Below are 13,601 nucleotides of genomic sequence, written 5' to 3'. Positions count from 1 at the left end.
CTGCTTCCTAAATTGTGCCCTCTCTTCAGAGTGAGTGAGGAGGCTGGCTGAGGGTTAGAGAAAGGCCACCCCTTTGAACATTCCCCTCCCTAAGCAGCCCATACCTAGGACATCCACATTGCCCAGGGAGACCCAGAGAATTGGATCGGGTGCACTATAGTATGTAGAGACCGTAGGCTCAGATACTACCTGGTTCTGAGCAGCCTTTCCTTACAGGAATGAGGGATAAATTAATTTAAACTGGCTCCCCTCCCACCAAAATAACTTTATGGCCTGATTTTCTTTCTTGAAAAATGGTTTTCTTAGTAGCAGTGGCTTCTCTTCTAATAGATGGCTCTGGGTCCTAGTGAGTGACCCACCAAAGTTGGAAATTGCCCAATCTGAACCACCTTTTCCCAATTCCTCAGGCCAGGGCCTGTGGTTTCTAGATTCCAAGAAGTACCTTCCCAATTTTCTGATTCTTTTGATGCCACTGGATTTAGTTAAATCAGTTTGATCAGGTATCTTTGCAGACAGCTATGAATCTGCTGGCTAGAGCATGGAGACCCTGGCAGTAGACTTTTGAGGAGCCCCTACTTGGCCTGGTGCTTTGTACCAGCCAATATTAGTGATATTACCACAGGGCTCACCTTCCACCCATCCTCCCACAGCTTGGGAAGTTAAGGAGCTCTGTTTTGGACATGTCAAGTTTGAGGTCTCAGCAAAATATCCAAGTAGAGATATTCTGAAGGCAGAAGGAAATAAAAGACTGTAGAGGAGAGAGGTCAGAGCTGGAGAGGTGGATTGGGAATCATCTGCGTAGAGAAAGTAGTTGAAGATGTGGGACCAAAGGAGTTCTCCAAGGGTGTGGTTGTAGACGGAGAACAGAAGGGGACCCAGAACTGAGCCGTGAGGGACTCCTACAGTTAGAGGGTGGGAGGTGGAGGAGGAGCCTGCAAAAGAGACTAAGAAGGAGCATTCAGAGGTAGGAGGAAGACCAGGAGAGGGCATTGGCTATGAAGCTGAGGTTAGATAATGTTGCCAGGAGAAGGAGGTGGTCTACAGTGTCAAAGGAGCTGAGAGATAAGCGCTCAATAAATACAACTGATTGAGAGGTCGAAGGGGATTAGGATGGAGTAGAGACTGTTTAGAGCAGAGATGGAGTAGATGGAATGGAGACGTTTAGACTATGGGCCCGTTGTTGGGCAAGGATTGTCTCTATCTGTTGCCGAATTGTACATTCCAAGCACTTAGTACAGTGCTCTGCACATAGTAAGCGCTCCATAAATACAGTCGAATGAATGAAAGTAGAGGCCATTGGATCTGGCAAGAAGAAAGGTCATTGGTGACCTTAGAAAGGACAGTTTCCATTATGTAAGATCACATTAAGACAATTTAGTGAGAGTTTGTAATAATTGCTGACTTTAAGGAATTCACAACTGTTGATTGCTCAAACGAGTGCCACATGTAAATTCAAGTGTGCCCGATTAGAGTTAGAAGAAACCTAGCATGAGCAGCGGCATTTATTGGACACCCACCGGGCAACTAGATCCTTGGAAGAAAAAGGAGTGAAGGATGTAATCCCTTCCCTCAAGGTATTTACAGTCGAACTATCTTGGGACCCTCCTGAGGGTCTTTTTTTAAATGTTTGTTTTATATGAACTATAAAAGAGAAGCAGCATGGCCTAAGGGATAGAGCATTGGCCTAGGGGTCAGAAAGTCCTGGGTTTTAATCCCGGCACCGCCACTTATCTGCCGTGTGAGCTAGGGCAAGTACTTCACTTCTCTGTGCTTCAGTTACCTCATCTGTAAAATGGGGTTAAGACTGTAAGCCCTATGTGGGACAGGCACTGTGTCCAACCTGATTTGCTTGTGTCCATCCCAAGATTAGTACAGCGCCTGGCACATAGTAAGCACTTAACAAATGCCACAATTATTATTTAATTTGCCCACCTCGTGGAAAATTCTGTCCAATTTGGCATTTCCATGGAACCTTGCATTTTATACAAATTTTAAGCAACAACCATTTTCTGTCATTCGTCCCAGTATTCCTCCCACCTACAAAACCAAGATATTCACCTCATCTCCTGTGGCTGGCATGAGGAGTAGTGAATGAATTGCAAAGAACAAGCTGCCACACGCTTTCAGCTTCATGGAAGTAATGGTAGTAATGTTAGGTACTGAGTGCTTAATGACTGCAGCACACTGTACTCGGGCCTTAGGACTGTACAAAAGAATCAAAACACATGCTCTCTGCCACAAGATTGTGCTTACGCCCTAGCAGGGGAGACTGACAGCCTGACAAATCACGGGAGCTGAAGGAAGAGCCAGAAGGCCCTGTCTTAATTATGTGGTCTCTGTACAGTCAGAAGTAGGAAAGCTGAAGTGGTCTGATCCTGTCTGAGCTCAGGGCGTTGGGGATGAAACTTGTTTCTGCAGGACCTAACTATAATTATTATTATTTTAGTATTAGGACTTATCAGGAGCCTGGATTTACTTCCGGTAGAGGAATTCATACTCGCCTATAAGGCTCTAGGTTTTCTTGTTGCAGCAGTATCTAAAAGTTCATGCATAATGCGGAGAGACTAGCTTACTAAAGTTCTTGTTTTCTTCCAAAGAAACAGAATTTGCTGAGTTGGAAGGAGTCTGTAGCCTCAGTTTAGCTAACATGAATTCACCGGCCTTTCAGCGTTTGCCTTCTGAGTGGGTGCTGTAATGGCCAGAGAAGCTTCATCAGAAACCACTCAGCACAGGCGCTGTTATCCACAGTTGATTTCCATCACACTAATTCACTCGCACTCATCTTCCAGGCAGCAAATAAACTTTTCCCCTGTAGATCCTTACTTTAGGCTCCCGGATCCCTCCTTTCCAAATACAGGGGCCCTCTTCCCAAAACAAAGGCAGAATCCATCAGGGGCAGCTTTGTTTGTCTATGCAGTCTAAACTTGAAATGTCTCCGGTTTCAGATGCGATCCCTGCACTGACCCAGAGCGGCCTGGCAGTGATAAAGCTGTGTACCCTGGCCATTCAGAAAATATCGTGGACTATTCCCCACCTACCACACAGGGAGAGGCTGCTCCACAAAATCAAACTCTTCCATCTTGCTTGCTCACAGGGGTGGCAGGGAAGTGGAGAGTCTGTCTAATGCAAGCAATTTTTCAACAATGGCAGCTTTTTTTCCATAAGAACTGGAATGTGTCTCCTTATCACTGCACGCCTGTGCCATTTACGTTGTGACGTGAAGGCGGGGCTTGTTTGACCGAGAGAGGTCGAATAAGAGGCTCAGAGTCTCTTAACCCATGTAGAGCTATCACTTTGCACGTTATTTTATTTGTAAGTAAACTAAGCATATCATTCCGGTGGTTTTCCTGCGCGGGGAAAATGAGATCGCATCATCCCATCACATATATCTCCCTCAGGAAGCTGCGATCAGAAGCTTGGCCGAGTGCTTTGACCAAACCCAAAGAGACGCGTGTCATTGTCCACAAGGACGAGTGTGAAGTCTTCTCCAGTGAAACGTGGTTAGAAAAATCAGCCACCCCTCTAATGGGATTGTGGAACTAAAAACAACTTTGTTCGATACATTCAGAAGTTTTGAAATACTTTTGAAGTACCACAGCGTTGAGTGTTTGTCTTTTTTCCAAAAGCACATTCCCAACCCATCTGCCATTTTTACCCTCCCAATGTCGATCCCAGTGATTCCTCTGTCACTGCCCCAAGGGTCTGCTCCCTGTCGCCAGCTCTGCCCCCAGTATTTTCCTGCCTTCTGAAACAGTATAGGAAGGGATCAGAAGCCTGTCATTCTGTCCTAGAAAGAAATGGACTCAGACTCTTAGGAGGAGGTTTCATTGTCCCCCCAAATCCCTTCCAGCTGTCATCCCCTCTTTCCTCATCTCCGTCTTTCTTGAGCGCCCGCCACATCAGAGAAGCGTATCTGGTGCTTAGGAAATATACAGGACTACAAGACACGGCCCCTACCTTACAGGCGCTTACAATCAAATAGAGAAGAAAGGACCACCCAAGACAACAACAAACAATGGTTTTGTGTGTGTGTGTGTGTGTGTGAGCACTGATAAAATTAATAGAAAAAGAATAATAAGTTATGGTCGCATGTGAGTGCTGTGGTGGTTGAGAGGGCAGGGAGAACAAGATTACAGTGGGAGCTGGTTGGGGAAAGCTTCAAGGCAGAGGGAAGATTTTAGAGGATTTGGAAGGAGGGACACTGAGGTGTGGAGGGTACTCTGGGCAAGATGGGTGGCCTGAGCAGTGAGTAGGTGGAAGACAGCTGATGGAGAGCCTCGTAAGCAATGACTGAAGTTGGTGTTTTATGTGAGATGTGATGGGAAGACATGAGAAGGAAGTGATATTTCCTATCCAGTGTTTCGGAAAGAAAATTTGTGTATTTATACGTAGGATAGACCGCACAGTGGAGAGCGTGGTGGCAGGGAGACCAGAAGGACATAGTTTTGGTAATGCAGCTGGAGAAGTCATTAGGACTTGGAAGGATATAAGGGATTATTAAGGAAGAAACAGCAGGAGTCTTCTCCCTGTCTTATTCAAACTCCATGAGCAGAGTATCCCTCCCTACTGCCTCTGTTGCTCCTGTACCAATTTTAATCCCCTGGCTTCTCCTTGCCCCAGTCCACTTGCTCTTCACTTTTCTCCTCCTGAACCTCTCTGCTGCCTATGGCACTGTTGATCACACTCTCCTCCTAGACACTGACTAGCCCCAGACTAACGCACATCCCTCTCTCTTGGTTTCTCTCAGTGTTCTTTCCCTTCATCCCTTTACTGGACTCCCTCCTCCACTAATTTGTGGAGTTAACTGAAGTTAAACTTCATCTCATCCTTCATCATCACCCCCCCCCCCCATCTCCCTCCACACACACTCTCTCTCACCATTCTCCTTAGACCTAGATAGCTTCCAACCCTGGATCTCATCCCTGACCATTCAGCCTTATCACCCCTCCCTCTGTCCTGTATTACTTTCTGTCTTTAGGCATCTATAGGGTCCTACCTCCCAACACCCAAAACTAACCCTATCTAAAGCTGAGCCTGGTTTCTTTTCCCCTCAAAGCCTGCCATTTTACATCCTCCCAGGATCCAGCCAGCGCTGCACTATCTTCCTGATTTCCTAAGTTAAAGGATTCACAGAGCAAGCATGTAAAATCCTGACCTGAAAGAGCCCCCCTCTTCCCGTAGTTAGAACATAGACTCTGCCTTCCTACAGCTCTTTAACATGTGTTCTGGAGAGAATGTGGTCATGAAGCCACTTTATTTATATTATAAAGAAGAGTGATTCCCTAAGTGAGCTCCAAAATAAAAATTGGAGAAAGAATGGAATATAAGAAGCATCTATGCAAATGCTGTCCTGCTCATTTAACTCCTCTTCTCACTGGTCTGTGACCTTAAGCACATATCCCCTTCTCCCCATCCTCCCCGCCCTGGCCCAAGCTGCATATGTGCTCCTGTATTTTCCTGTTTACTCAATGTCTTGGATAAACCAATTCAAATTTTCTGGAAAAAAAAAAAAGGACTCTCCTCTCTGTAACCTTACTCTTTTGCCTTGCACGATGGAAGACCAAACCGTCACTGTGACCAAAAGACGCATGCCTCACTGCAGTGCTCATGCCCTAAAATTGGACTTTTCTAATAATAATAATTGTATTTGTTAAGCGCTTACTATGTACCAAGCACTGTTCTTAGCATTAGGTAGATACATGGTAATCAGGTTGGACATAGTCCCAGTCCCACGTGGGGTTCATAGTCTTAATCCCCATTTTAGAAGAGGTAACTGAGGCACAGAGAAGTTAAGTGACTTACCCCAGGTCATACAGCAGACACGTGGCAGAGCCGGGATCCCACATCCTCTGACGCCCAGGCTTGTGCTCTTTCCACCAGGCCTTGCCTCCCGACAAAATAAATCAATCGATCAATGATGTAAGACTGTAATTCAAATGTCAGTGGCACCACCTACGATGGAGTAACTGTAAAAAATTTCAAGCTTGTAAGTGAATTAATACTGTTGTATGAATGAGCTCAAGAGTATGATAGAAAACTTGGATGTTTGGAGGCAAAGCTTGAATGAGACAGGTAAAGCTTGGTAGTCTAAACTTTCTGCTTTTTGATAATTAAGGGAAGATTGGAGCTTACTGTTTGCTGATGCCCTAAATGAAAATATTCCCAGACACATGCCGGGAAGATAAATGTGTGTGGGCAGGACGAAGCTGAAACGCAAAATGGTTTCATTCCAAGATTGTAAGCTCTTTGAAAGCAGGCATCATATCTACCAAATCTGTTCGAGTCTCTCAGGTCCTTAGTACAGTGCTCTGCATGCAGTTAAGTGCTCAATAAGTGTCACCGATTGATTGATTGACTGTTTGGAGTACTGAAAAGTAAAGCCAGTAGCCAGGCTCTGACCCATAGAAGACCTGAAGGGCCTGGGTGTTTAGGTCAAGAGGAGATTAGTTTGAGAAATGAAAAGAAATAATTAGGAAATCCAGCATTCCTTTCCTTGTCTTCCAAAGTGCAGGCACGGACCTTACCACTCCCACTTCCCCATCTCTCCCCTCCCAACCCCATCTACCACCAGCTTCCCCCCTGCTCTTCCTCCCTCCATCCCGCCCTCTCCCCCGGCCCTGCCGTGCTTGATGGGCACTCCGGAGGAGGACCCGGGCACAAGAAGGAGAGGAAAGGGAAGACCGGGGTGTCCGCCAGCCTGCCCAGCAGAGGGGCAGAGCCTCCGGCCGCTCCTATTCTGAGATTATTGTTCAGAGACCGTTCCCCCAACGAGCTCCTCATTCACATTTGCAGAGTGATTCTGTCAGTAGCAGCGAGGCCGAACCCAGGAGACTGTCAACTGATTTATCGGATTTTCCCAGGGTCAGGTCTCCTCGGGGCCATTTGTTCTGCGCCGGCCTCCTGGCCTTCCGTGGGGACAGACACCACGCCAGGCCGCAGTTCCGGCTCCTTCCCAAGGAGCTTGTCCAAGGTGCTTACCGCACCGTTGACAAGTGCACATACCGTGCTAAGACAGCACCCTGGTGGCCTACTTTCTGAATTGCCTCCCGGGAATCACCATCAGGGAAAACTACTCCTGCAGCCTGCGATTCCCATCTACCAGTCATCTTTGCAAAGTCCACCTATTTGCAACGTTGGGCTCCATTCCTTCATTCATTCAGTCGCATTTGTTGAGCCCTTACCTTGTGCAAAGCACTGTCCTAAGCGTTGGGGAGAGTACGGTGCCCAGCGCTTAGAACGGTGCTTGGCACATAGTGAGCGCTTAACAGATAGCGTCATTATTAATATAACAGCAGACACATTTCTGCCCACACTGAGCTTGGCATCTGACTGGTGGAATAGTATTTCTTATTCATTCGGTCGTATTTATTGAGCACTTAGCTGTGTGCAGAACACTGTACTAAGCGCTTGGGGAAGTACAGTACAACAATAAAGAGAGACGATCCCTGCCCACAATGTGCTCACAGTCTAGAGGGGAGGAGACAGACATCAATACAAATAAATAAAATGACAGATATATACTTAAGTGCTGTGGGCCAGGTAGTGGGGAAGAGCAAAGAGAGCAAGTCAGGGTGAAGCAGAAGGGAGTGGGAGGTGAGGAAAAGTGGGTTTTAGTCTGGGAATTTCTTATATATTGAAAAGAGCTGTTTTCACCTTAGGTTTATGGAAAACTTACAGACAGAGGTGCAAGAAATGGAATTCATACAGTTTTCCAAAGGACTGAGCTTCATGAGAAAAGAGGACTTTGCTGAGTGGCTGCTCTTTTTCACCACAGGAAACAAAGACATTTACTGGCAAAATGTGAAAGAAAGAATGCCAGCTGGAGAGGTTGGTACACGCTTGGACTTCATTCATCTGGGGGTGGCGTAGGGGAGAAGTCAACCTGGGCATGTGATTAATCCTGATCTTGCTTTCAGTGCGGAAAAACGTCAAGGGCAGTCTTGCTCAGATTCATCTCATAAGATGGATAATTTTAATATTAGCTTTTTGTCGGTTTGATCAGTTTGCCCCCTCTTCCCCCAGTTCCACTAGACCTTCTAATCTATTGGAACAACCCTGAAAATGAGCACAACCTCAGGGTGCTTTAAAGAAATAAGAGTGGCCAAAATGAAATCACACAACAAGCTTAAAAGAAATTTCCTAAACTCTGCTTCTCTTTACCGTGCCCTATTGTTGGACTTGAATCAGAAGCTGTTTAGGAGGGCTGAGGGTGCTGGCTGCTGCAGGAAGGCACTGCTATTCCCTTAGGCGAGAGTTGAAAAGGGAAGGATTTGGAGGGGTGAAAATTTGAACCCACTTGAACACTGTTTAATTTACGTGCTGAGCTGGATTGAACCTAACTAGTTGTTTTATTACACAGAGTATAAGCTTGCATGAGTTCAAGACATTTTGCCAGTTTACGACACACCTGGAAGACTTTTCTATCACCATGCAAATGTTCAGTGTAGCCAATCGCCCTGTCAAATTGGGTAAGTAACAGGTAGTCATGTAAATGTCTGTTCCATCTGGGTTTTGTCATTTGCTGCCAAAGATGGCGGAGGTGAGAAGGGGGCCAATTGATCAGTCGACTATTGATGGATGGTCGAAGGTTTAATCCAGTTATGCCACCCACAGTCATATATACTAGTATATTAGACACCCCTCCCCCCTTGTAAAAGAGGTCCCCTTTGCCTTAAAGCAAAAGGAAGGAGGGGAATTCTGGGTTGAGTCCAGTTACCACTGACCAATTGCACCTTAGCCAGGGTGGCATCTTTGAAGACAATCCACAAGTGCTTCGTAGCCACCTCCTAAACCCTGTCTGGTTCAGAAGGGTAGGCCAAGCTCCTCCTCCCAGGTGAATGCTGGCTCACAGGAAGCATGGCAGCTGTGGCCTGCCCAACTTCCCGTGGGTGGGTTCCCTGGAGCACCCCCCCACCTGGGGAACAGCTGGGCACTCCTGATCCCCAGCATCCCAGGAGGTGAGGTTGATTCCCATGGGCTTGCCTGGTCATGGAGTGCACTGCCTGACTGCTTGCTCAAGCCAGGTCAAGCCTGGCCCCGCCCCAGAATTTCACCCATGTGGACTTCCATCGCCCCGGTGGGCTCTGTTTATAGATTGCTGGGCAAAGAGAACTGGAGAAGAAGCTGGCAATAGACTGAGAATATATCATTGTTAAAGTTTTCATATCATTACGTATAGTCTTTGCATCATATACTTATTTGCTGTTGTTTTTATTTGCTATTGTTTTAATGAGGTGTTCTTCCCCTTGAGTCTACTTATTGCTATTGTTCTTGTCTGTCTGTCTCCCCCGATTAGACTGTAAGCCCGTCATAGGGCAGGGACTCTCTCTATCTGTTACCGATTTGTACATTCCAAGCGCTTAGTACAGTGCTCTGCACATAGTAAGCGCTCAATAAATACTATTGAATGAATGAATACTTCCTTTTTTTAAACATGAAAATGCTGCATTTTCATGTTTCCAGCTTCTTTTCCGGTCTCTTCATTGCCAACCCATTGCTCATACACTTCTTCCTGCATGGTACTCCCTCCTCAATGTCAAGACCACACAGACAAAAAAAATCCCCAATGAATCCCTACCTCCCCCATCTCAGTAGCCACCCTTAGCACTCGTATGTGTATTTGAATCTAAATTGGTCCATTGATTTTGTTTTTGCTTACTTTTATTGTTACCAATGATAGCTTTCTCCTTTTGTTTCAACATTATATATACCATCTTTATCTGCTTATCTCCCCTGTTAGACTGTAAGGCCCATGATTGTTGTCTTTTACCTCATTGTGTTTGCCCAAGAGCCTAGAATAGTGCTGTGCACACATTAGGTGTGCAATAATAATAAATATTGATGATCTATTTCTCAAGGAGGCAAGAATCAATGCCAAACTTTTTTTTTTAATGTACAGACATTAATACTGATGGAGAGGAGCTGACAAAGTCTGGATAAGTAAAAGAACACTTCATCCTCTCCATCCATAACTTCCGGAGCCCTCCAAATAGGCCATTGCCAGTGATCTGCCTGTAATGGCCAGTTGAAATGTTATGGTTACATAATCTCATCTGAAATCCCACAATTTCCCTAAATTCCTTTAGATCTCCCAGAATTAGCAGATGCTAATCAATTGTGGTGATCTCTTTACATCTAGTTTGTCAAATTGGTCACCACAATCTGATCCAGTTTTTCTGACCTCCCTACTGTAAAGAGATTCTCTCCGCATACTCTCTGTAAAGAGTGAACTAAAGAATTCACTGAGTCTCTGAACAATCTCTTTTCCGGTCCCCACTGATCCTTCTAGTCAGTTTGCTGCTTTGGTAGAGTCAGAGAATCTTTTATCTTTAGCTTGGCATCCTTTGCCAGGTGCTGTTTGAACTTCATTTTGGCCACCTGGTTTTCCTGACCTTCCGTGGGTGAGCTATCCATTCCTACTAGCCAAAGTAGGGTTTCTAGCTCCCTGCACATGAGTGAGTCCTGCCATTTTGAGAGCTCTGGATATAATGGAATAGAAATAGAAAAGCATGGACCATCTTGGCTAGAGACTGCAAGTATTTTGTTATCCCCATGCCCAAGTGTCAACTGAAAGAAATTAACTAGTTTGCACGTCCAGAATAATTCAGACTGTGAATCTGAGATATTGCAAATTGCTTAAGGGTGCTTCTGTCACTAAGCTTTTTATTTCACAGTAGTCTATAAGATGTCATTTTTTGTTCTGTTTTAATTAGCGGAATTCAAGAGAGCGGTGAAAGTGGCAACGGGACATGAGCTCTCAGACAATGTTTTGGACACCGTCTTCAAGATCTTTGACTTAGATGGCGATGATTGCCTCAGCCACGGAGAGTTCCTTGGGGTTTTAAAGAACAGGATGCATCGTGGTTTATGGGTAACGTATGGAGTTTTGAATCCATTTTTGAATATACCTAAGCTATTTATCAAATCCTAACAGAGGTTATAAAACCCCAATTTAAACTTATTTTTCCAAAAACAACCATTAAAGAGATGTTAATAGGTCAAAGAAGAATCACTTAACACAGCCCTTGAAAGACACATAGCAGGTTCCTGAACAGTAGCCTTCTGTGCATCCCAGGTGCTCACATACTGGTAATGAAAATGAGGATAATGAGAATGACGAATACTGCTTCGATTTTCATTGTCATTGCATTCATTTAATTTGACAATTTACTGTTAAGATCGGAGTTACCCTGTAAGAGAGTCATTTATCCTAAAACCTTTTCATGGGAATCAACTAAGTTCCTGAACCTGCATTCCTGAAGAAATGAATGTGTGACTAGTACTCTTTTCCAAGAAGCACCAATCCAACACTGACCTCACTAATCTAATCATAATTAACCATCAAAGAGTGCTAATGATTGTAAAGGGTAACTTCAGCCCTTATGGTCCAAGGATCAGTTAACAAGAGGATGTTGTTATCCTCTTCATTGATACCAGACCAGGCTAAATACTCCCGTTGGTTTCATTGCCCTTTCCTGGTTACTGGAATTGTTTTAGTAACTTGAATGAGAACACAATACAACAAAATATAGTGCTCTGCACACAGTAAGCACTCAGTAGATAACACTGATTGCTTCTGTCTTTTGTGTGAAGCCAAAGCTGATTCTTGTACTCTCAAGGCAGAATCGTTTGAACCAAATAAAGATTGATGGGCAGGTGAGGAGAGGAGGCCGGAGATTCCTGGTGCTGTTTTCATTAATAATTCTTAATGACTCACCTGCCCATAAATCCTTAGATGACTTCCGTTGTAATTCCACTGGGAAGTCTCTATACCGAGGAGTCTTTGCAGGAGGACAGCGTGAAGTGTAAGGTGTTTTCAGATGGGAGAAAAGGAGCATAGAAGTCATCCTAAAGAGAGGAGTGAGCGGGGAGAGAACAGATTTGAACAGCAGCCTATCTTTCTTCTACAGCTGTAGGAGGGTGGAGTTGGGACGAGTCAGGCTCTCCATGTACCACCGGAGCAATGCTGTTTGTTGTTTTGGTTGGACAGGTCCCACAGCAACCAGGCCTACAAGAGTACTGGAAGTGTGTGAAAAGAGAAAGCATTAAAGGAGTGAAGGAAGTCTGGAAGCAAGCCGGAAAACCGCTGCTGTAAAAGACCAAAGGGAAGGCGCTCCAGGATGATCACCTGGCAGCACTTGGGACGTTTAAAGTATCTGTTTCTGTTTACCTAATGCAAATGTTCTAAAGTCATCTGCAGTGTGTGTGATTTCAGAGTGCAGCCGATTTGCTTTCTGATACCATAACCTCATGATTTTGGTTAACAGAGATGGATACTAGCTTGGCATTAGCTGGGCAAATACCCTAGTGGTGCCAATCTATTTTCCACTCCCAGGAAGAGTTGAGAATCTGGTTTTAGTTCTGGTCTCCCATAATCAGACACAAAAGCCAGGTCCCCTGCGGGAAATACCTGGTATTGTGCTAATTGTATTCAATCAGTTAATCAGTGAAATTTCTTGAGCACTTACTGTGTGCAGAGCACTGTGCATTAAGCACTTGGGAGAATACAGTACAACAGAGTTGCCCGCGAGGGTTTATAGTCTCAAAGTCTGGTATCACACTCCAAATAGCATCTGAGCCTGTACTACCCAGGGGGAATGACATTTGGGTGGGTCCTTCCCTCGAAACACATAGGGCCAGGAAGGCAGGATCGGGTGCTTGTGTTCTTAGGATTTTATTCCAGCTGGGTGCTTGAGTGGGGATTAGTTCTAATGATAACATGTCTTAGCAGATGTCATTATCGAAACTGGAAATAATAGCGTTTACAGAGACATAGAAAATAGAAACTGTGTGCTTGATTTCTGAAAGCTTCTTTTAAAATTTCACAACCAGAGGTAGAAATAAACTAAAATTACGTGAGCAACGCCTGCCTTCTTACTTTTTAGCCAGAGTCACTTAGAATTCTGCCTCTCAGCTGCTGTTTAAGAAAACAGAAAATACTCGGCACCGTGAATCCCACGTTTGCCTCTTTCCGAGAAACAGTCCAGCTTCCCCGAAGAGCTGGAAGGAAAAGCTAAACCCAGAAAGTTCCCTCAATTGTGGAGTATGTCCAGCAGATGGAAGGAAGAGCTTCTGCCATTAGGGAGCTGGAGAGCTGAAGGAATCTACCGAGGACAGACCGAGCTCTGCCGGCTGGCTAAAGGAAATGTGTCTCTGCCTGGGTGAAGGGTTTGTGTATGTGCTTAAAAAATAATCGCCATTTCCTCCCCAGCCCACCGACTCCCGGCACTTCTGCAGATGCTTTTTCGAATTTGCAATTCAACGTGATTACACTTCGGGGCCTGGCTGCGATGGTGATAGAGTGCTGTGCGCCCAGTAAACGCTTAATAAATACAATTGAATGATACCAAAGGCTCTCAATTCTTCAGGCAGTCTGGAGAAAACAATGACCCCGAACCTCTGCGTGGGTGAGGATGGGCGGAGACTGCAGAGTCGTGTCAGCAGCTCAAGCACCTCCTGCCCCACCCCAGCCCACCAACTGTGGGGCAGCAGAGGCCTCGGGGTGTCTGGGTAACCCTCTCCACTAGCCCTGCTGCCCAGACAGGGGACCACAACTGGAACAGGGATGCCCGGGGCAGTGAAAGTAAAAGTAGTGCCACGGG

At 45.4% G+C, this 13,601-nt stretch overlaps 1 protein-coding gene across 1 annotated transcript in view; it reads left to right on the top strand.

Moving 5' to 3' along the window:
- Positions 1-13,345, top strand: part of MICU2 (mitochondrial calcium uptake 2) — a 90,765-nt gene extending 77,420 nt beyond the window's left edge. Inside the window, exons 9-12 of the mRNA XM_029048137.2 lie at positions 7,659-7,827; positions 8,360-8,468; positions 10,713-10,870; positions 11,990-13,345. Coding sequence (XP_028903970.2) covers positions 7,659-7,827; positions 8,360-8,468; positions 10,713-10,870; positions 11,990-12,094 — 541 coding nt within the window. The 3' untranslated portion in view covers positions 12,095-13,345. The remainder of the gene's footprint in view (positions 1-7,658; positions 7,828-8,359; positions 8,469-10,712; positions 10,871-11,989) is intronic.
- The last annotated feature ends 256 nt before the right edge of the window (positions 13,346-13,601 follow it).

The sequence above is a fragment of the Ornithorhynchus anatinus genome, chromosome 20 (genome assembly GCF_004115215.2).
Source record: "Ornithorhynchus anatinus isolate Pmale09 chromosome 20, mOrnAna1.pri.v4, whole genome shotgun sequence".
Taxonomy (NCBI): Eukaryota; Metazoa; Chordata; class Mammalia; order Monotremata; family Ornithorhynchidae; genus Ornithorhynchus; species Ornithorhynchus anatinus.
This window is presented reverse-complemented; position numbering and strand designations above follow the sequence as displayed.